The sequence below is a fragment of the Zonotrichia albicollis genome, chromosome 4, assembly GCF_047830755.1.
Source record: "Zonotrichia albicollis isolate bZonAlb1 chromosome 4, bZonAlb1.hap1, whole genome shotgun sequence".
Classification (NCBI taxonomy): Eukaryota; Metazoa; Chordata; class Aves; order Passeriformes; family Passerellidae; genus Zonotrichia; species Zonotrichia albicollis.
Genome location: NC_133822.1, coordinates 23,903,864 through 23,928,027, shown reverse-complemented (window position 1 = coordinate 23,928,027; position 24,164 = coordinate 23,903,864). Strand labels below are relative to the sequence as shown.

Sequence of the window (24,164 nt, the reverse complement as noted above, 5' to 3'; positions counted from 1 at the left end):
ATCAAACAGAAAAGGGGACACACACCCCCCATACTACCACTACTCCACCAACCACATTCTTTTAGTGTCTCACTTCATTTTAGAACTCACTGGGTGCTCCTCATGCTGAAGAGATTCCACTCAGTGAGTTTGCATTAAACTACTGCAGCAAAAGCAGCGCTGATTTCCTTCAGTAGCAGTGAGTGGAGTCAGTTCAGGACAGGACCTGTGGGCACCAAGTGGGCACAGGGGGGTAGGTCTGGCTGAGAGGGGTGACCTGGGCACAGCAAAGGGCAAAACTGCAGCTCTGGTGTCACAGCAGCATTTGACTGACTGAGCTCAAACTGCAGGGACAGGGAGCAGCAGACACCACAGGGACACAGTTATGGCAGGGCATTTCTGATACATTGTACATTTCACCACCCTCCAGAAGCCAGTGGTTCAAACTGAAAATAAAACTTACACTTGGCCAAAACTGTGTTTCAGAAACCCCCCTCCATTAAATCTGAAACACCTTCCTTGGAAGGCTAGACTGGAAGAGAATTAGTAATTCCATGATCAATCAAAATCTTCTTTTGTTTTCCTTGTAACTACAAATAAAATTAGATTTCTTTATAAATCAAATTCCCTCGAAAATATTTCATGAATTCAAATTTTCTGACAGATATAACAATTAATTAAAGTGAACTACAGATTTGTTACAAAGTGGAATGTTGCAGCTTTAAGAAAACTTGGGGGTTATCAGTTTATGTTAAAAGATCAGTTTGTTAAAAGATGCCATCAAAAGATCTCTATTAAAAAAAAACCAACCAAACAAAAAACAGCGCCAAAACCCAAAATGCATTTGGTCTACAGTATTTTTAACTTCATGCAACAAAAGAGTTGCCACTCGTAGCTAAACAAGTGTCAAGAAGAGTATTATTAGAACAGCTTTAAAAATAAGAGGTCTTTGAGTTTTAACAAGTACAACAAAATATAAATGGGAATTAAGAAGCAAGACTGCAAGTCAGGAAAAAAAAAAAAAATCAGTACTTAACATTTTGTTCCCAACCAGTTTGTGGATACCCACAGAGATAAGAAACAAGCTTCCCAAGACATCACAACTTTCCAGAAGGAGCCACCACACTATTAAGCAAGTTTTGTGTAATCAAACAAGCTACCACAGGACAGAGCTGCTAATCCTAGTCCCTTTCAGGAAAAACACCTTAAGTAGAAATCTCTACTATCCTCAGTAAACCTAAGTATTTCAAGGTTGTGTTCTAGTGTTCAATCCACCTTGCCAGAAATAAATCAAAAACCCTAAGGAAAAAAAAAAAAAGATGAGATGTTACCAAAATAATTGTCTTTTTTACACCTGGAACAACTTTCCCCCATCACTCCTGATGTATGTTTGCCTGTTGAGGTGACAGTCTATTAATGAACAGTCCATTAATGAGCTTATTTATAAGTTCAGAATGTCTATTTTCATGCTTCACTATTCCTAGCCATAAAGAACAGCTCATAGTAACATGGAACCATCTCCTCTGCTACCACATAAACTCACTACTTCTGGCAGTAACCATCACAAGCCTGGCAAACGAGTTATTTGCATTCTTCTTTGCATCGGATTTGACAATTTCCATGTTTTTTCAACAACTTCAGATTTGACTGAGTCTTTGTTCAAAGCTCTGACCTTCCAGACTTTCTATCACTGCCAGTATTCTGCTGTAGACTCCCCTCAGCCACACCATGCATTTCTCAAAGCTGTGACCCAAAGTCAGATAGGATTAACCATGGCCTTTCCCATGCTATGTAAAAGAAACAAGTATTTCACTTATCTTTTGAGATATACTACTGCAGAATATCAGCTACAAGATGCTTCACATCCAGCTCCACTTTAACTTGTCCTCACAATTAAATGGGATGTCATTCACAGAATATGGAGTTACTTCACTCACTGAATACTAATGCACAGAAACGTAATTGAGATTGAACATAAAATGTATTCCCAAAACTACAAAAGCAATGAAGTAAAAAACCACTCATATGGTTTCAAGCTTCCAAATAAGTATCATGTTTACTATTAAACTCTTTAGAGAAATAGATCCTCTAATACCCAGCACCATAGGTTCCTTAAATGTTACTGCAACAAAATCAACCCCACTTTTACTTCATGCACCTACATTACATTAGGAGAACCCATCACTTACTTCATATTGTGAGGTTAGAGGTGCCTTTCCATTCTATCTTCATTTTATGTATCTTTTCATCCATTCTCCATTTTACTCTTAAATCTGTTTCATAGGATTAAGGTTTCTAAATTTATAACTAATATTCATGCAGGATAAACTCCAGCATTGCTGCCTAGAAAACAACCATCCAGCAGCTCAGCCCCTCACTTCACAGCCTTCAGAGTAATTTCTGTCTTACAAAGAGCAGTTTAGGCTACAAAGCTCTGAGTACAGAAAATCCCATTTGAATTAATTTAATATTGGTGTAAATAATCTCCAGCAACAAGCGCAGAACCTTTCCTCCCAGCTGTCACACACTCCTTACTATATCAACAACCCTGTAATGCTCTGAAAACCTTCCATCCAAACAATCTCTGGTCCTGAGAACTCATGCTGGGGAAAAGCCAACCTCTGTGCCTGCAGATTCCAGCTCTCATCCGAGGCCTCCCAGCCCCAGCAACCAAACTAGGAGTGGAAAAGGAACAAATTTCTCCCAAAGGCACTTGCCCTACTCATCCCAAATCCTTCTGTCTCCAAGAAGTAGCCCTTCCCTGTATCTTTTTTAGGACTGCATGGACAACCACCCTAACCAACTCTGAATTTTTACATAGGGGAAAAAAGATTTAGCAATACTCATTATTAGAAGATTTTTAGTAACAGCACTTAGGCTACCCAAGCAACTTTTAAAGGAAAAAAATCCACTATTTGATTAAGAACTGAGTTGAACAATAAATTTGTTTTTCAATGTCCCAGCCCCTGAGAATTCATAAGGGACTGCAAAGTAGCTGTAACCAACACAGGGCACTCGATTACAATCTCAATACAGAACATCTCATTTACCAGAGGGCTCTAACATACAAGTAAGGTGTGTAAGATGACTTCAACATCTGTCAGAAATTCTTGTCTGCTCCCCTTCAAACAGCAGAAACTGAGTGCAGGACTGAAGGTCTGCCTTCTGGAAATCAGGACTGCAATTCCCTAAAGACTGTAGGAGCTAAAGCCTTTTCAGGTATTGCCTTAAATAAGTAAGGTCATGCTCCTTGACAGACTTCCACAGCAATGTTACCTCTAAAGCCCGGGTTTACCTTGTCTTGAAACAATGAAACAAAACACTAGAACATGTACTTACATTCCAGCCATGAGTCAGTTCCACGCACTTCAGTATTTCTCTGACTTATGGCACTTTGAACTTGCCTTACACTTGAGGTTGGCTTGTTTTAGTATTAAGGATAGTTTCCATTTTAACTGTGTCAGCAATTGTTTGGGCTTGAACTTCATTAAGGTACAGGTTTAGGTGAAGTAATAGGTGCACTTATACAGTAAACAAAACGTAATTACCTACAACTCGAGGAAGAACTTGTTAACTACAGAACAAAACCACATCAGAAAATAAAAACTCTACAACAAGGGCTGCCTTGAGACCCATGTGTTTCAGTATTTCCAAGGCAGAAGTAGTTTGCTTTTAAATAATACAAGACTGTCCCCCACACACTTCCTAAATACTTACACCTGTAGTGACAGGCCACCAACCCTTCTGCTCAGCAGGTGCTCCTCATGCTGGACCACTTTTCTCTGCCTCATCCAGGATGGAAGCAGGAGCAGCCACACTATGTAATTTACCCTTTGGAATCAAACCTAATGACTGACACAGTCTCAAACATTTTTGAAGTTCAAGTGACTTAGAGCAGTTTCACAAACCATCCCTTCAGCGTGACAATTGTTTTTCAAAAAATATTCTTGCCTCCTGCCACTGCTTTTCCCTCTCTCCTCTCCTATACTTCAGTTTAAGCAGCTCAACTGTATTGTGTTATTATTTCAAGGGCCACAATATAAACCAGTTATTGGATTAATTCCATATTTTTTTAAATTACAGATATAATGAGAAATTCAGAAGCTTTTTAGCCTCACTTTGCTGCTAAAAGCGTGTGTTTGTTGAAGCCCACTCTTCAGGTGTTTGGGGTTCTTAACCAGCTGAGAGTTTCTCCTTACTCAGGGAAGTTCAGACTGGACTGGCATTACTCAAGGTGTGTAATCACCATGCTGGGTAGGTGTAAAAGAGATGTGTACTGCTGAATTCTGCCTACCTTCAGCAAGCAAGTCAGTCAGGAACTCCTTAAGATGAGAGAATCAACCTCACATCTTGCAAACATCCATAGGGACAGACTCTTTCCCTACTTCTCCTTTCTGGCCATCCACCCAGCATGAGCTCTAGCACTTCTCAAACTTCCCAACCCACTAATTCCACTATAATCCAGTACACTATTAATAAATAAAATGGATAAATAAACCCCCCTTCCCAATCTTTGGGGATTTGGGAATCAAACTGGACCCCCCAGAGAGCAGCTGGTCCAAGCCAGCTCATTTTCCCAGCTGGAGGCTGGAAAGGAGAGGCTCCCAGATGGGCTGGGCTCCTCACAGGGCCCCAAGGCTGCTCAGAGACGCGAGGTTTCCCACCGGCTGCACAGACACTCCAGGGAAAGCTGAGCCGAAACACTCTCCAGCCGGTGAGGCTGAGAACAAAACAGCAGAGCTTGTGGCATCTGTATTTACCTCCACAACAGACTCGAGGCATGGCATCTGGCAGGTGGGTCTGCCTTGGATGCCTACAGCGCTCGAATCTGCGAAGCACCTTGTGTTGTTGCCGCACAGTTTATTCCCCCTTCCGAAAATATTTCGGAAGCGTTCGCAACTCGCACTTCAGCCCCAGCAAAACAGGTAGTACCGCTCGCTCGCCGTGGGATTGGGAAGTTAAGTAATAAGCCCCAAAAACACAGGAAGTATGTAAGAGAGACACCGAGCAGAGGCCTGACATCCTCGCTGCCTGCACGGTGCCCTGTCCGTTAACATTTCCTAAGACGCTTTGTGCAAAAAGCCTCCACAAAAGGCACGTCCGCAGAGCGAACCGAACCCAGCCTCGGCTTTAAAACGCATTTCGAGTGTTTCAAAGGCATCGGGGGGAAGGGATGGCCAAACCGCGCACGGCACCTTGGCGGGACGCAGCGGCTCCGAGCGGGGCTCGCCCTCAGCCCGGCCGGGCCCCGCGCCCTCCGCGCCGCGGCCCCCGCTCCCTGCCCCCGCCGGCACGGCCGGGCCCGAGCCCCGGGGGCGGGCGGCCGCCGCGTGGCCTCACCTCCTCCGGGATGGCCGGGTCCCCGCTGCCGGCCCCCGCGTAGCCGGCGCCGAGCGCGGCCGGCTCGGGCTCCATGTCCCCGTTGAAGAGCGAGGCCCCCTCGGCGCTGCCGCCGCTGCTCAGCGCCGCCATCTTGGGCCGGAGCGGCGGGGCGAGGGCGGGGCCGGGGGCGGCCGCGTCCCCGCCACCGGGGCGGCCCCAGCCGCGACCCGTAGTGCGAGGGGCGGGCGGCGAGCGCGGTCCCGGCCCGCTCCCAGCGCCGCCGGCGCGTCACGGCCGGCCTCGTGACGTCACACAGAATCGCCACGGCCACGGCGCATGGGCCAGCCTGACGTCACCGGGAAGCACCGTGACGTCACGGCGCGACCGCCCCGTCGCCCTGGGAACTCGGACGTGGGCTTGGCCCGGCCCCCTATCCGCCGCCGCCGCAGCGCCCCCTGGCGGCGCGGGAGCGCAATGGCGGCGCCGCCCCCGGGCGCAGGAACCGGGAATGCCGGGGCAGGAGGAGCCCCGCACAGCCGGCGGCGGACCGGGTTAAACAGCGCTGCCCGAGGCTCTGCGGGTCCTTCCCGGCAGCGGGGAAACCCGGGGTGCCGGCGGAATCCAAAGGAGACAGAAGGGGATGCCGGGCATCCCTCGGCGCTGCGGCTCTGGGGTGAATCCTCCCCGACACGCAGCGTGCGGAAGCCACAGGCACGCTGAACACTGCCAGGGTCACCTGCGGGCTGTGACCCCGCTGATAACTGCGATAATGGATCCCGGGATCGATAGCACAGCGTGGGTTCCCACTGACAGCCCCTCAGGCCCTGGCTGTGCTGTGCTGACACAGCTGCTCCGCGCCAGGGAAGGGTCGGCTCTGGCTCCCGATCTGCTCCCATGTCTGGCTCTGACACCGGGACCCCTTCTCAGGGACACCGCTACGGTCCCCAGAGCTTTCCTCCCTCCTGCCCGGTGCCATCGCTCCCCACACGGGAGTGCTCCCATCTGAAGTACAGCCTCGAGCTGTGCCTAATCCCTGTCTGCCGCACCCAAGGAAATGCTGCTCACACGCATAAAACACCTGCTAAATCAGGTGGTTGAAGCTGCTTTCCTGCTGAAAAGGTCTTAATTATAAATAAAAAAATGGCAGCTGTATTTGCGTGCGTTCCAAAGAAATGCTGATGGACCAGAACAGCAGCAGGACTTGAGAGAAAGGCTGTTCTGACACAGCGCGATGTGTTTAATGGTAGCCAGCTAAAATACACCAGGTTGAAAGCCGCAAGTGCAGGATCCTTATCTTTGTTTCACTTCAGTTGTGAACACGTAACCACACAAGCTCTGAGCATATATTGCTGGTGAGAGAACTGAGGTTTGTGTTTCACCTTTCACACTGCAGGCCATTGCTGTGAAAAAGCATTTCAAATGCAGTTCAATACTGGCAGTGTTGCAACTGGTAAAAAAAATGCAACTTCAATTTAATATTTCAATGGATTTAAATTGATTTTTTTACAGGCTATGCTTGCTAAGAGAGGAGCCTGGGGTTTGCTATGGCTGGAGCCCTGCAGTGCAGTCAACAGAAAGGCTACACAAGTATGTAAGAACCAAATGTACAGACTAAGCAGTTGGCCAAGTTTAGAAGTTTCTCTCTAATAGCCACATTAATGAAGAGGATAATTATCAGCAATTCCTGCTACACAGTGGGAATGTGTAATGGTAGTGAAAAAATGCTCACAAACTCTGGAAAATAACACCCATGCTGAGGACTGAGCACTGGGACAAATCTCCCTGATCGCTGAAGGAAAAGGCAGCGGAGGGAATGGGAGATGGCTCTCCCAGCACATAGCCTGTTGTGGAAAACCCAACAGAGCAGTAGAGGTTAACTAACAGAGTAAGGCCATTCATTTCCATGAAGCTTTTACCAAGGGATAATTAATCTCAACGTACAGAATGCTGTCATCTTACTGCAGGGGCTCCATACTGTTGTCTCCTTATAGTAAAAGTCCCATACCTTCTCAGTGTTTCTCTTGGACAGCTCCTCAGAGCACTGACTCTTTCTTACTCACAAAACAGCCACAAACTCCAGTTCCCCTCTCCCCCAGCCACCCCACTCTTTTATAGCACTCTTCTTCTCATTGCTTACAGCTGTGGCCTGTTAAAGTCAGGCCTGTTCCTAATCTTTGATAATTGACCCAGCTGCAACTCCTTAGGGGTAAGATTACTTTCTACACTATCTTTATTTGCTTACATTATATCCCCCTACAGAATGCAGTCAAAGCCTTTTTTTATTTTCCAAGCAATAATGTCCAGGGCATAACCCCAGCAGTGGAATTAGCAGATTACTATCAATCTGTAACTTGTAATACCTTTCCCATTGCTTTTAGTGGTGTTGGGTCTCTTTCTTCTGAGGTTCTGATTATTTCTAGTAGATTTGCATTCACTTTGAATTCTGCTGGACTTTCTTGCCACATTTGATGTTTCACTGAAGAGCTGCAGTTCTGATACTGAGCAGTCATGTCCAATGCTGGAAACACAGCAGAACTGCCTCCAGAAATACATGAGATAAAAAAATATACTACTCATACTATGTTTTCCTTTTGATTGGGGGAATCCACACCTAGTGACAAATGGAATTTTCTACTCCTTCACATGGTGGCTACTTGGCCTCTCTGCTTGAAGCATCATGATGAAAGATAAATAGTTAATAACTGTGGCTATTTCTTGGTGATATGAAATGCTATCTAGTGATAATTCATATCATCAACACCTTCTAGAGAGACTAGCTTTTGTGATCAATATAGGTCAAAATCAAATTACAACCTAGATGTGAAAGGCAGGTTTCTGCTATCAAATCTGTGGGCCACTGCCTGGTTAACTCCTGCAATGCAGCACAGCCAGTTTATCTGGTATGGCAGCAGGTAATGCAAACTTGTAAATGTAAACCTGCCACCTCCCACCAAACTCCTGGTTATGCACTGGGGTTTGATCCTCTTAAATTAATTTGATTTTAGGTGAAAAAACAAATTGAGCTGCTAAAAGACCAAGACTCTCCACCTAGGTTGCCCACCACCAGAACATTTGTCTGATCTAATCAACACCTGGACTTTCAGAGAACAATGTTTTAAGCAGTCAGTAAGAAAATGTGTATGTATATATGATTACTTGAGAGCAGCTATCTCATTGTGAGCATTTGGACACTTCATCTCTTCCCAAAAAAGAAAAAAAAAGAACCAAAACAAACAACCAAAACCAAACCAACCTACCAATTGAAAAAACACCAAAGAGCAAACAACAAAAAACTCCAAAATCCCAAACAAACAAACAACCCAAAAAACCCACGACAGATCACCAAAACTTGATAAGATCTTCATGAAATGCTCCAAAATGTGAATATCGAAAAGAAATATTAGATGAAATTTAATCTTGGTCTCCTTTACGCTCTTATATATTCCCAAGAGAAGACAGTATCTCAAAAAAATAAAAACTCCAGCCTTCCACTTTCTTAATCAGAACAATGACAAGATTTGCATATTGGTGTGATAATTGATATGTTTTTTTAAAGGGTGTGAAAATTTGATACACCTTCAATTCAGCATGTCTGAAGTGCCCTTAAAATTTATCCAAATTTCAAAATCTGCTTAGCCTTTTCATGCACTGAAAAGACAGTATTTGTCCTGTAAATTGTAGCATTTGTGCTTGGCCCATGCACATTTTAAAGTGCTGGTTTAAATTCTCACTCATACCAGCAGAAATACAGGTCTGGATAATTTGTAAAAACACAGATTCTAATGACACCAGTTGTGTTCCCTGTTACTTTGGACAGAAGGGGTGAAACAGAACAAAAATTAGGCTGTTGTCCAGAGTTCAGTCATTTTCTGATTAGTAGTCAGAATAATACACACCTAAGAAAATTACTTTACTCTCCAGGAAAAGAATGTAGGAGATATTTTCAAGGATATAACCCAGATATTATTTTTTTCTTTTGCAGCTCTTTAGCACCTATAGCAGTTTATTATCTCTCCCACTCTAAGATATACTCTACATGTTTTCATTTTTCTAGGGATTGCTGTCTGATTGATCCACTTTGAGGCAATAGAAAAAACAAGGCTGCTTTTTCCTTTTGGGTTTTTTTTTCCCCCTTGTTCTTTACTTTAAACTTTTCCAGTACAGAGCATATGTATTGTTTCCTTTGGGACTTCCTGAAAACTAGTTCAGGACATTTATAATCTGCTAAACCTGAAATATTCATACTTTCAATGTAAGATTAGATAATATTCAGATGGTGATTGGAACTTTGCTGCTGAACACTCTTATCTGTGATTTTTTTCAGCTGATGGAGATTTCATAGCTCTTTGCCTCTGAGTTAAATACATGAGTAGAAGCAATGAGGATAGGTGGAGACTGCCAGTAAAACAGGAGTAGGGAAAAAAAGGAAAAAAAAAGTGAATCCACCATATTTTTAACTCAGTTTTCATTCTACCATTAAAAGCAATGTTGCGCTAACAAGCTTTATTTTATATAAAAATAATAGCCTATTCTAGATTGAGACTTTGGGGTGCACCATGTGAGTGCTCTGCTGCTCTCACTGCTGTTTCCTGCCTTCACTCTTGTCCCTGTGGGGGAAACTGAAAACAAACCAACATTTATTCAAGAGCAGTGTAAATACCCACCTATGTGGCATTTGAAGGGCCCTCAAGTGACAGCAGGAGCCCTGAAACCACTGTGGGGAGGGAACAGAAGTGGCAGCCGGGGGAAAGGAAGGGGAGGGATGGGGTAGAAGATGAGATGGAGGGAGAATGCAGCCCAATAGACACTGGAGCAGAAGATGCAGCTCTCCTAGGAAACGAGAAGCAGATGAAAACAGGGAAACAAAGGAGCAAGGAACACTGGCTTTCCTGCCTGATGTACTTTACTGAAACCAAGACCACAACTCATGTTTGCAAAGATTAGTCTAGCCCCTCCTGTTCCCATAGTATCCCTGGTCACTGCTTTAACACATTCAGCTTGTTCATATATCTGATTTCTGAGTCCTTTGTGTTGGACAGTGATAAGCTGATCAGCTTTAAGGACTAAACAGTGCTATATGCCTCACATTATTATTGCAGTGTGAATAATCACATTTTACAACTCAAACCCATCCCATTTAGGCACAAACCCTCCCCCTAATGCGATTGAGTGTGTTCCAAGAAAGGGCAGGAAAGGATACCACCTCAATCAAATCATTTTACTGTTCAGAAAATGACTATTCCAATTATGTTCCAGTCTTAGGATTTTCCTTCATAATACCCAGAGTAACTGAGCTTCCCCTGGCCTGACTACTTGCTATTATTTGAATCTCTAGCATTTCACAGACATGTTGGTGACTATCTACATCTCTGATCTAATAAAAGTTTAGATACTAGCTTGTACCTTCCAGTTTCTAGCCTCTTCTCAGAGCAGAAAAAGTCCATGAGGGTTGGCGTTGGCCTGAAGAAAGGATATTTCAAGAGTTTAAAAAATCTAAATCAATAACAGGAATCAAATACAGAAACTGCAGCTTTGATGTGGGAGAGCAAGAACATGGTGACATATCAGGGCAATATTCCACATTGCTCAATTTCTCAGGGCAATCTTCCACATTGCTGGAGTTTTAAGAGTTATTGTTCTTCAGGAATAGGTCAGATAGGATGGATAACCTCTGTAAGTGAATGCTTTTATTGTAATACACACATGCATGTCTTACATGTTAAACATCAGAGTCTTTTGCTGACAGAGTCAGTATCACCATTCATAATGTGTCTTTGTCTTTTAATCCTCACTGCCACCAAGACAAAACAAGCCTCACAGACATTTAGTCTCTCCTGTAAAAGAAAGCTGCTCACCAAGCAAGTGGGAATTAGGACAGTCTCCTAACCATGTTGCTCTATCCTCATTCCTGTGAGTATGCCCTTGGCCGCAGGCAAAATTTCTGGTGCAGTGGTCAATGGCCTCTCATTGCTTTTGATGCTGTGGATTGCTTGAAGCTTGCAGTTCTGCTGAAGGCTCTTGGATGTGGTTATTCCTTTTGGATATAAGGAGACCTCTTTCTCTGGAAGACACATTTGTTTTGGTAAATGAGCACAAATTCTCTAACCCCCCTCTGGAGTGTTCTACATGACTATGCTGGATTTGGCTAGGGGAGGATTAATTTTCTTCACAGTGGCTGGTATGGGGCTGTGTTTTGGACTTGTGCTGAACACAGGGTTGATAATATAGAGATGGTTTTGTTATTGCTGAGCAGGGCTTACACAGAGCCAAGGCCTTTTCTGCTTTTTGTGAGTCTGGTGGGGGTGACTGGGAGGCTGGGAGGAGACACAGCCAGGACAGGTGACCCCAACTGAACAAAGAAATGTTCCAGACCATATGACATCATGCTCAATATATAAAGGTGGAGGAAAGAAGGAAGAGGAGGAAAGGAGGAAGGAGAAGGAGAAGGAGAAGGAGAAGGAGAAGGAGAAGGAGAAGGAGAAGGAGAAGGAGAAGGAGAAAAAGAAAGGATCACATTTGGAATGATGGCATTTCTCTTCCCGTCAGTGTTACATGGGATGGGGCCCTGCTCTCCTGGAGATGGCTGAACTCCTGCCTGCCCATGGGAAACAGTGAATTAGTTCCTTGTTTTTATTTTCTTGTATGTGCAGCTTTTTGCTTTCTCTATTAAACTGTCTTTATCCCAGCCCATGAGTTTTCCTCCTTTTATCCTTCCAGTTCTCTCCTCATCCCTCTGGGGTGGGTGTGAGTGCGTGGCTGTGTGGGGCTCAGCTGCCAGCTCGGGTCAAACCACAACAATGACTCCAGCTTAGGGCTTAATTTCATCTGATTTTTAAAGTGGTTGGCATGCCTAGTCAATACCTTAATATCTGTCCTCAGAGGGCAATAATATTTATTAATTAACTTGAAGATGCTATCAAATAACTTGAGCTTGAAAATACAGAGACAGACCATGCCATTGGCCTTATTGGTGTCAGGCAACAGAGCAGTATTTTGGCAAACATCATAGCATATAAGCAGAAATAACTGCACAAGAAGAAAAATAAGGAGGCTACCAGGGTTATTTTCCAGTTGCCAGTAACAACCCTGACATTCTGTAGCCTAATTCTCACTTTTCAGTTTATGCTCTTGACTCAGAAAGCATTTGTGAGGTTTAGAGCTCATGAACAATGCTTACCTACACATAATTAAAAAAAAATGCAATGAACTTCCTGTTACCCAGCCAGGTCAATACTGAATGTAATACCCTCATTGCTTGTTGCTCCTCAGAAACACTCTGAGCTTGATGCTGCCTGTTGCACAGGCTCCTTTGCATGCAGGTATAGAAATTAGAAATGTCTCACCTTGTCCATAGTGGTGGCTGTTTGTAAGTAAGCCACCATCACCAGGTGCCAGCACAGCCTCTCATGGATGAGGCTCTCCCAGAGCCACTGAAGCTCTCTCCTCTGCAGAAACCGATGCATGGCACCCAGAGAGCACTACACAGCTCTGATCCACACGGAATCACAGATGCTGAGCTGGAAGGAACCCACAGGGATCATCAGATCCAGCTGGGGAATGTCACTGGGGAAGCACCTTTGGCATGCACAGAGTCTTGGAGAGATGAGGATTTGTCTTTAAGAGGCCAGTATCAGCCAAAGGCTGGCATTGGATTTACCTGTACACAGAGGTAAATCCCACTGATACCAGTTGGAGATCCTCAGTATTTATGCAGCTTCTAAAGTGAGGCCACTTCTGGAGATGTTTTAAGCTGGAATCACATTTTAGAGATCTAGTTTTGAAAGGTGGGAGGCAAGTGACCCCACTCACTTTTATCCAGGCAAGACTGTAGTGGAAACAGAGGGATGTGCTGCACTGACAATGACATATTTGCAGCAACACAGCACTGTGTGTGGCAGTAGGATGGCTTTTAGACTTTCTGGACCTCAGGTGCTTTTTGCTCCTAAAACCATTAAAAGCCTATTTACTGAAGCAGCCCATGAGGCAAACATCAGACACACAGAAACAACAACTGAAGTGAAAGAGACCCTCTGAACTCTATGAAATATTTACAAACAGCTTCAGGAGCCCTGGGATGAAGTGAAGTACTTTCAAGCAGAGACAGAAAACCTAATGGATACAAAAATCCTTTTTTAGCTCTTGGTGAGATTTGTTTTCAAAGACCTAGCTATGATGTGAGAAAATGTATTAGCTCATCCAGTCTGCCTCCTCCTGCTCCAGGAGAGAAGTGGTCTCAGTGTTATATTTTATAATACTTGGCTCAGCCCAGCTGTGCCTGACTCAGACAACATAAACCAAACCCTCTTCTTGGGAATCTTCTCAGTTTTTCTAAGTACTTCACTTTGTGGAATTTTCCCCAGTATTCCACCCAGAACAATTCAACACAGTATGCATAAAGACACTTTGATGTCATGATCATCATGCTGTTGACTTCATATTTATCCCCTTAGACAGCCCTAAATAACTTCCCAGCCAGTGTGGTGGTGATGTCCCTCTAACATCTGTGTAGAGTCATGCTCCTCCCCATTTGAACACATTATTGCTGTGCTCTGCTGTGACTGAGCCTTCACAAGAAATTCTTTCAGATGTTTTCCTGTCTGTTCCTTCCTCTTTGTATTCAAGACATCATAATCCTAATAATCATAATAATTCTTATTATCATTATTATTATTTTTATTTTTATTATTGTACTTGAGGAAAAGGACATGGAAAAGAAAGAAGTGAAAAGGCAAAACCACATTTTTTTCATGCTACCCCAGCTGTGGGTAAAGATCCATTGGAAATAGCTGACCTACACACATAATTCAAGTTTTACCTCTAGGATTTATGACAAGGGTATTGTTCTCATTTCTGCTTTCTCTTACTTGCCTCATACAATCCTTTTTCCTCTTAAAGTTTTATTAGAACCTTTGAGTTTTCCATTGTTGTTTGGACAGTTTAGAGAAATGATGCTGTACCTACAGGAGGTTAACCAGGAAGACTTTCTGCTCTCACACAACTCAGTATCAAGATGATGAACAGAAAATGTCCCCTTGAAGGATTTTCTTTTCAGAATCTGCTGCCAAAGGACTGTAGAAGAAGTTCCACAACCAGTTACAGAGGAGAACTGAGTTTAAGGAAATTGATCTGAGATCCCCATAGCATTTATTTTCCTTGCATATTATTCTTTCTGCTTTAAAAGAAAGAACACAAAACACAGTCATTACCTTATCAAAGCAGCCTTTCAAGTTTGTGAATCTTTTCAAAAACATAAAATCATAAAACATTAAATTTGTGAATGTTTTCAGTCTTTGTTGATTTTTTAAAATTATCCTAAAATAGCCTTCAAACTCAAAGTGGTAGAGGAAGATGTACACAGATACTTCAAATTTTCAAAAATATTTATAGTTTAAGAAATAACTGTGATTTTTTAAAAAATTTTTACTTTCTGACCAAATCAGGATTTTTTCATCATTTGACATTTTAAACATCTAAAGTAGAACAGCAAACAAAGGAACTATACCACACTTAGATTCTGTGTTAAAAATGTCCTCAGCTGTTGCATACAGCCATGTCTCTGAACCAGCAGAGCTCCGAGTGCCACCCCAGGAGCCAGACTAAGCTGCCCATGGCAGGGTTCTCCTGGGGTAAACTCCCAGCCTGGAAGCAGCTTAACCTCATGACGCTGTTCACCAAGTGATCATTACTCTAATTTTACTCTTGGGGAAGCAAAGGCAAGCAAGACAAAGCATTTATCTAAAACCTTAGAGAAATTCAGGTGCATTTCACTCTGAGCTGTGTAAACCCAGCATGCTGTTTTAATGAGTAGTACAGACTCTTTCCACATTAGGAGAAACTTTGTTCAAGGTATTACTTTTCTGAGCAGAGCACAGATTTTAACAAATGGTAGCTCTGCCAGAAAGCAACACTGAGGGTTTTTATTTTCTTTCCACCATTACAAAGTGCAGTCACATGCAAGTGAGCTTCTGCCTGTCTGCAGGGCTTGCAATAGTGAGAGGTTCTGGCAATAGCTGCACTCCCTATAGGATATATACAGCAACTGGGTCAGCCTGTTTACAAAATAGCTTGTGATTATCACAGCAGTGCTCAGCAGCTATGAATACATCATAGCAGAGTCTAATTAAAGACAGGCATAGCTAAAGCACTGCAAAATAAAGAAACAGGGGCCCTTAATGAAGCTGCTCAGGATTGGGAAGAGGTTAGTTTTCACTCTCAGTTAGCCCCTTGGAGGTCAGCTAACCAGGTTTATTCCAAACAAGAATTAAAGCATACATCTTCTGAGGGCAGTCACTTCATTTCCTCAGGAAAAGAGTGACTTTTGTAACAAGACACAGCAGTTTCAATGGTGAAAAAAAATCATTTTAAGGGGAAAACTGAAAATAAAGATCTAGTTGAACTTGGTAATTTGTACATAAAATGGATGGACATAAAACACCATTATACCAATAGTTGTATAAAGAATAAATGTTCCTATCCTTACAATTCAGATCATGGCCAGAACTCTCCTTCCTCCCTTAAATACTCCTACTGCATTATACCTGCTGTGGTGCTTCAGGATTGACTCCCAATCTGTCTAGTCCCTGTGACTGATGAAATGCAGTCTTCAGGCCATGCCTATTCCCAAATGACAGAGCACAGGTTAGAAGGGAGGTAGGAAAGTGCTTATTTCTATCCCAGCTATGGAAAGGAGAAGGCTGTATTTTCTGGAACAAAATAGTTATGCTAATGCTCCCAGCAAGCAATGGATTATGCTAACACTAGGATATGCTCCAGTACTGGCTGAGTCATCATTATTTTAGGCTGAAACTTTGGAGAAGGGAAAACAGCCATTTTTGAAAAGACCAAGTTCTAGCAAATGAGTATTACAGAAGAAAAACCATGAAGAATTAGGCAAAGCAACCTCTCTTGTACTTTTTCAGAAAGAGGTTGTTTTATTTTTTCCTCCATCCATTTGCTTTTGTAAATGCTGCACAAAAAAGGTGAAAATCAACGATTCATTCCATTTGTCTCTCATCTCCTACTTCACAGGCACTTCCATCAGTTTCATCATGTTGCACAAGTATTTTATGTGTTGCTATAAGTTACTCATAACCTAGTTTAAGACCATTCATACTTCCTTTACAGAACCACAATTCCCTTTTTGATGCATGCACACTTTTTGGTCCCTTGCGTGTTTATACTGTGAAAGCTTTAGGAGTTTTGGAGCACCAGAAGAGATGGTCTTGATTTTTCATCTGAAACAGCAGGGAAAACATTTTTATTTATCTTGGATTTAATTTTAAAAGGCATCAAGAACTGTGCAGAGCTGCTGCAGTAGCTCTGCTGAAGAGGTTCAGAATGGGTCCTTATTTTCACTCCTCACACTCCAAACCAGAAAGTGTCAGGCAGCAGCAATTTTTCTACTTGGATAATTCTCTTTCCTGCCCAGAATGTGAGTTCATGGTGCCCTTCTTCCCAAAGGTGTGTTCAAGGGAGGCAGACACTTCCCCTCAGCTGCATGCTCATGTCCCAGGAACCACAAACTTCTTGGCAGGCCCACCACAGGCTGCAGGTACTTCAGCACCAGACAGGTCCCAACCCACAGACAACACATGGATGGAACACAAAAATGGCTTAAGAACATTACAGTTGAGCACAAGTTGTAAGTTACTAATAGGATTTTAAATTAGAATAAGAGAGAAACTTAGCACTGCAGTACAGAGCAGTGAATATAAAATATTAACTTCTACAGCATTTATTTGACTGTGGCGAGAACTCATGTACTTCTCCCACAACATTGCAGACTTCCTAAAATCAGCTTCTCTTAGAGCTTAGAAAAACAGGTAACATGAAGTAAGGACACTGAACAAGAGCTATGCAGCTCATCAGAAACACCTTTTAATAAAATCAGCACTTCTTCAATTAATAACCTCGGTGAGGCAGAGCTGTTGAGCTGTTAGAAATTTACTTAGATCCACCAATGATTAATATTAGCAACCAAAGGAGCCTAGTGATAAAATCCCTACTGAATGCTAATAAAAATGTTCATTGTCTTAGGTAGTGTTTCATACATGTCTTCCAAGCAATCAGAATAAGTTTACTGTGAAAAATATTTAAAATTCTATTATTGCATGTAATAGTTCCATTATTATATGGATTTAGTTAATATTTCAGCCTCTTCTGTTGTAGTGTCTAAAAGTTTAGGGTACAATGAGAGTGCTGTGGGCAGGCAGTGGTTTGGGAAGTATTGCCCAGTGACAAGCACAGAACAACAGGGTGCAACAGCAACTTAAAAACCTTAAAAAAAACTTGGAAAAAAAAGCACTAGAGCTACCTGAAATGAAACTAATTATAACAGATAAGACTGACAAGCAGCTGCAGCAGCAGGAATCCTTGGTTTTTTGTGGCCACACATAAAACAGTGTTGATATTAACACAAGAAAGTAAAACAGACAATGAAAAGCAAACAATTTCCAGATCAAGAAAAACTGAAATAGCTGCAGGTGGTTTCAAGAAAAACACGGAGCACTTTTCCTTTTATTACTGTGCTGCAATATACAGTATATTTGAAGTATAGAAATTCAAAACCAGTAAAACTTCAAAGACCCAAGTGCATTCCCAAGGCGGAGTCCACAATTTCACAGTGTGTTTCCTGTGCCCCACACACAGCCCACATGCCAAGCCTTCTCCAGCCATTCCCCAGCATTTCCAGAGCAGTCAGTTACACTGTTCAAGCAGCACTATTTCTTCTTGAGAGCTCTCTTTCCTTCCCCCTTCTTTGGTTTTTCCTTCCCACGGAGCTTTTTCAATCGCCTCATCTCCTCCCTGAAGTCCTGATGCTCATCCCTAGGTGGGGGAGAAGGAATAAAGTTTATTCTTTTTCTTGGGATCCAGAGATATGAATTGATCTTTGAACTACATGCTAATGAAAAAAAAACAAAAATCAAAACTTTTTAACCGTGAAGTCCAAACCGAAGCTTGCTGCAATGTATTCCATGTCACTGCTGAATAATAACATGAGAGATTTCCTCTGACACTTCAGAATTAACAGGGTTGCCCTTTTCAGCAACAAAGGGTGTGTGCACATGTGTGTTATTTCAATTGCATTTTTTGATCCCCTTTGCTTAAATGAGCAGTAAAATGCAAAAACCAGCAAGAGACAAGAGTAAGATTTTCCCCCTTGTTACCCAGCCCAGCAGTGCAGGCAGAGCACATTGTGTTCCTGTGTTCAGGCCATTAGCTCCTGGGGAAACAGGGCCATGCTGAGCAGTAATTACAGCACATGGCACTGCTCTCAGGTGACTTCAGGAATGAGCTATGGAGACGGCATCAGTACTGGGAGAATCATAATAAGAGAGTAAAATAGGAAGGAGGATGAAGGGGTTGACAGGGATAATTAATCCTCAATCACTTTCTAATAAATTCTATTAATCTGTCCCCATGTTTTTTAGTGCAAAGTGATTTTCAAAAGTCACAACTGCATCCAATGTGGCCTAAGATTGCTGCACTGCTATTTTTAAACACAACTTCTCTAAATAGAAACAAAAAGCTTGTGATTTATTACCGACCCCATTAGTCTATGATTCTTCATTACATTTTTTTTTTCTTCTTCCAACTCTCTGTATACAGCTAGAGAAGGAACTTAATAGGGGAAGGAGAAGAGTGAAGAACATCAGCTTCACATTGAGGCTTTCTGTGTAAACAAACAGCCAGTCTAGGAAGTGTTGGCACACCTACCTAAAGCAAGAGCATCCTGAATGCAATCCTTGATGGTTAGTATTGTCATACTAGCAATCTCTTTTGACTACACAGGGTTTGCAGCCTCACTTTTAAAGATTTTTTTAGAGCTACCTGATTGAAGTGAAAAAACTGCATTTGACTCCTGCTGATGTTTTTCAGCAGTACAATTCTCCCTGATGCAGACTGTGGGAGTTAATTTAGAAATTAGACAACTGGTTTGGATGAAGTGGGAATTAACAAGACTATTTAAATCACATTTGAATTTAATTTAATTTATTTTGAAGAATAAAAAGGCCCTCTGGCCTAACAGAGACTTTCTGTCTCTTCTAAATTTCACTTATTAGCTGCTGAATGACAGAAATATATGGTAAGTCTGGTGTTAACATCACCTCTTTGTAGCACATTCATTTGCCATATTCAGAACTACAGATGCATCTCCTGTCTGTCAGAAAGGTTTCTTCTCTTCCCCACAAAGCAAAAGCAGGAACTATTTCTTAGGTAACTGCTTGCCCACAACTAAACTTCCAGTCTTTCTCACAAAAGCTTCCAATTATGATAAAAGTTAGCCAGCAGTCACTTTTGCTCTTATTGCCCTCAGTGCCAACAATCAAGTGCCTACTTCCATATGCACCATATTCAGAAGGAAACACTTCCCTTGAGGAAAACTATCACTGTGTCCTCTTTGTCTGTCCAGCCCCAAGGTGGTTTTATTACCTTTGTTCCCTTTCTGTCATGATTCGATCTGTGTATCCTCATTCTCTCCAAATGGCTTGTCCCAAGCTGCTTCCCTCCTCCCCCATGTCAATCCTCTAATTTCTGCTGATTCATTTCCCAATCTCCTCCCTGGACCCCTGTCAATCACTTGGCCTCCCATCCCCTCTTTCTAGAACCTTCCAGCAGGAGTGTCGAGTGATTGGTCGGAGTTCAGGGCCCTCCCTCAAAATTTTCCCCAATTCATTGCCCCCATGTCTATCTCCCCAGTTTCCACACCCCACGTTCTCACCACTGGTTGTTCTGTGAATCCCTCTCTTGTTTCCATCCCCCTGGAAACAGCTGGAACAAGACTCCCACCCACCCCTTTCCCATCCCACCCTCCAAGCACCTGTAGAGGCCGAAGTAGCGGAGTTTCTTCATGAGGGCATAGTAGGTGTTGTGAGGGGGGTACCAGTTGTGCACCTCGTCCCTCTTGGCCAAGGGCTGCTCGCTGAACAGCTTCACCACCTTCATGGATTTGGAGTCCGTGGGCCTGACCACGTCGCCGAATATCTGGGCGCTGAGGCGGGCCATGCGCAGGGCGTAGCTGGAAACATTGGACATCTCCCCTGGAGCACTGGGCACACACACAGATGGACCTTCCTGCAAAAGCAGACACACAGCTCTTCACCCAGCTCACAGCAGAACCAGCTACCCCAGATTTAAGGGCAAACAAAGGAATGTATCATACACTGAGCACTCATTTGACATCACACATTCCTTGCAAAAAATCAGTCTAATACTTTAGCGTGTAATCCTGCTGATAAAGAACATCTGCATAAATCCATGTCACAGACATCTTTTATGAAAAATCCTTTCCTTAGGATTTTTCCTCCTGAGAAGCTGTGAGGCCTCAGGAACAAAATGCAAACAATGATTATCTGCTGCTGTGGAATGCAACAGGTGCATCTGTGATTGGTCTCATGTGGTTGTTTCTAATTAATGGCCAGTCACAGTCCAGCTGGCTCTGTCTGGTCAGTCACAAGCCTTTGTTATCTCTTAGCCAGCCTTCTGATGAAATCCTTTCCTCTATTCTTTTAGTATAGTTTTAATGTAATATATATCATGAAACAATAAATCAAGCCTTCTGAAACATGGAGTCCACATTCTCGTCTCTTCCCTAAGACCCCTGCGAAGTGCACCACAAATTCAGGGACAATTCCCAGCCTACAGACAGCAATACCAACCATAGAAGTGCACTGCACCACAATTTACCATGGCTAGCATGGTTTATTAGCAGAAATCACTCAGCTTGCTCAAGACAACTCTTAAACTCCATCCAAAGGAACAATTACAGTGCGAGCTCTGCCAAAAACTGCACCCGTGTGGTACCACCAACTGCTGCACAGGGTAAGGCACCACTTGAATATACAGAGAAAATGACCTGGGAAGTTTTTCCTCATGAAAATTTCTCACCCTATTTAAAACATTGTTATCATCCATGTAACAATGGACTATAAACAAATCATGTTTCTCTGCATGAATCACACAGATCTTTCCCAACTCAATTCCCTCCCCTTGATCATCTCCATCAGCTTTTTCTCCATTCTCTTTTCAGTCTCTCATGATACCTGTTCTTTTTAAGAGGAAAACAGTAGTTTTTCCATGCCAGATTCTTTTTTCCAAGAAAATAAATCAGCAGCTTCCCTGCTTATTCTCTTTCAGTCATCTCTCACCTAAAAACCTCTGCAACAAAAATGCCCCAAAGACAAAACCATTGGTATTAGGCCACCAGACACATCCACTCTGCTAAAGTAGCATAAGAAGGGTTTTCTCTCAGCTTTTCTAATCCTCCCCATTTTAAGTCTTTACTCTTTCTTTGCAGGATTGGTTGTAGTAGACAAATAGGAATCCCATAATCCTGTATTTGAAGTAGTATCTTGTCTCTACTTTGCCTTTTTGAATGACTGATAACATAAGTCTTCAGACAAATTAAGCAGGTTCCTTCAAGAGCATGACACTGAGGTAAAAGTTTAAAAATCTTGTTTTAAAAAATATTGCACAGGTGATTCCAGAATATGAGCATAACAAATTAAAGATCATGGATAAGAGCAATCGTCAGGACAGTGCTAAGTCCACTTCAGTGTGATTACACAGAGCCTGTTGTTTAATAACACAAATTTGGAGCATTCATAATCTCACATACATATATGTGCTCATTGGAGGACCTGCTTTGATTTACTCCTGTTGGCAAAGCACTCTAAAGGAAGCAGGAAAAAAATCAAGCATGAAAATAATTCAAGTAATTTGAGAAGAGAGAATAATGGTGAAAGTAAAAAAAGGGAAGGCAAAGCATCAGAGAGACCTTGAGCTAAGGCAGTAGGCCTAGTGTGAGAACACAGAAGCTCTTAAATGATTGCAGGGCAGCACTTCAACGTAAGCATCTATACAGGGGGAAATAATCACTAAATTTTGGTAAATCATCTCTTTCAAAACAGCCTGTTCTAATTCCTGCATTCAGAGACAAAGCAACAAGCTGTCCCCCAAACTCTTCATCACAGGACTCCAAAACTGTGTCTTTATCACAAACACACAACTTGCTTAATCTCTACTTACTCCAGCCTTAAAATAAAAACACCTTTAGCTCCTGAATAACGCAAATTTGTGGTCTGAATAACCTGATTTTCACTTCTGACTCTCTAAAGAATCGTAACACCCCAAGCTAAGGCTGGAGACCTCCATTAACCCTTGCCCGAGTAAGAACACTTGGGAGAGAAGCGAAGCAAAGGCTGCAGACTCCCAAAGCTATCCATAGCCTGTTCTAGGGTGATTCTGTGAGATGTCACATCTGTGACACAAAAGAGTACTTTTGTTTTTGTCACTTCCAGCAATGACATCTCCAGCATCGCCACTCGGAGCCGGCACACCTAAACCAAACCCAGCGCTCCGTGCTGCCGCTCCACAGCTGCCGGCTCCCTGCTTCCCCCTGGGCTGGCTCATTCTGTATTCCCGATCCACCCGCTTGTTTCGGAGCGCTCCCTTCTCACTGGGAACACGCCAGGAGAGCGCTCATTCCCCAGGAGCATGGGGGGAAGACCAGGCCGCTATGGAGCTCAACCCGCGGCGGGCCCTCAGGCCGGGCCGGCCCCGCTTCCCTGTGGGACGGGAGCGCCGGGACGCGGCCGAGAGCTGCGGCTCCCGGGGACACGGCCCGCCCGGCACCGCGGAGCCCAGACCCCGGAGTTCAGACCCGGAGGCCGGAGCTCGGCACCCCCGTTCGGCCCCGTTCAGCCCCGCTCACCCCGCGCTGGGCCGCGGCCGGAGAAGCGGCGGCGCTGCCGGAGCGGAGGTGGCGCGCACGGGTGACGCGAGGGGCGGGACGGGCGGCCCAGGGAGGGACCTTCCTCCCCCTCCTCCTCCTCCTCCTTCTCCTCCTCTCCCTCTGCTGTTCGTCCTCCTTCCCCGCTTTCTGTGGGGCTCGCCAGTCCCCGCTATGGTGGAGCCACGGAATCACAGAATATCCCGAGCTGGAAGTGACCCTCAAGGATCACACCACGAGAGGCCCGCACCTGACCCTCAAGGATCACACCATAAGGGGGTCACACCCTCCATGAGCCAAGAACAAAACCTTTTCGTTGTGACTCCCTTTCTTTCATTTGTTTCCCTCCCTGTTGTAAGCAGTTTTGGAGTTAGAGGCGTAAATCTAATAAGGAAATGAGAAGAGTGGTTATCCTCGCGAAAAATGAGTATTTTACGATTGGTTTTTTGCAAATATTAAAATGAATATGATATGTGCTGTGTTAGAAAGTAATGCTGTATAAATTCTCTTAAGTAGTGTGTTAAATATGGTTTTGGGTTATAAAAAATGTTAAAATAGAAACTATGCTATGTAGGATAGTTTTTTAAAAGAAAGGACTTGCACTGAGATAGCAGCCACAGGACACCTAAATCTTTCAGAGAAAATGAATTTATTGCTCTCTTATCAGAAGAAACAAACTTCTTCCTGTCTCAAAGGCGCCATTAGGATTCAGAGGAAGAAGTTGATGATGACCAGACAGAATCCTGTGTTTGAATGGAATTTATGCATCATGTAAGAAATGTATGAATATGCAACAGGCTGTTGTTTTTAAGGGTTAATCCTCTGTTAATGGGTGTCCTTTTTCGGGCTTATGCTGCCCAGAAAAAGGTAGCCAGACGTCCCTCACTCTTTGTATTGTCTCATAATGTCCTAATTGAAATTGCCCAAATTATTATTACTCTAATTGTATTACTATTTTTATAACCATTTTATTACTATTAAACTTTTAAAATTTTAAAAACAAGTGATTGGCGTTTTCTACATCGCCATTAAAAGGATGACAAGTCTACACAGAGTCTTATTCTTTGGTTTTGCCAGGGAAGGGTGGTGTGAGATGTCCACAGTGACATGTCCAGTCAGCAGCCTCGCTCTA

The 24,164-nt window shown here is 43.3% G+C and overlaps 2 protein-coding genes across 3 annotated transcripts in view; both read right to left on the bottom strand.

Annotated features, from left to right (window-relative positions):
* BRAF (B-Raf proto-oncogene, serine/threonine kinase) overlaps positions 1-5,645 on the bottom strand; it is an 83,401-nt gene extending 77,756 nt beyond the window's left edge. The window contains exon 1 of one of the 2 annotated variants that reach the window (XM_074539100.1): positions 5,320-5,645. In XM_074539100.1, coding sequence (XP_074395201.1) covers positions 5,320-5,451 — 132 coding nt within the window. In that variant the 5' untranslated portion in view covers positions 5,452-5,645. The remainder of the gene's footprint in view (positions 1-5,319) is intronic. The other variant, XM_074539101.1, reaches the window with a different exon arrangement.
* A 12,139-nt stretch (positions 5,646-17,784) lies between these two features.
* On the bottom strand, positions 17,785-23,165 carry MRPS33 (mitochondrial ribosomal protein S33). Its single transcript, XM_005482776.3, has 3 exons — positions 23,015-23,165; positions 20,123-20,376; positions 17,785-18,126 (listed from the first exon to the last, which is right to left on the bottom strand). Exons 2-3 carry the CDS (start codon positions 20,335-20,337, stop codon positions 18,021-18,023), a joined length of 321 nt encoding a protein of 106 aa, XP_005482833.1. The 5' UTR covers positions 20,338-20,376; positions 23,015-23,165; the 3' UTR covers positions 17,785-18,020.
* Positions 23,166-24,164: the final 999 nt, after the last annotated feature.

Excerpts from the sequence above, each read along its gene's own strand:
- MRPS33 (XM_005482776.3), bottom strand. The coding sequence starts at position 20,337 with ATGTCCAATGTTTCCAGCTACGCCCTGCGCATGGCCCGCCTCAGCGCC. Across the intron at positions 18,127-20,122 it reads CGCTACTTCGGCCTCTACAG|GGATGAGCATCAGGACTTCA; the intron begins GTGCTTGGAGGG and ends TCCCCCACCTAG.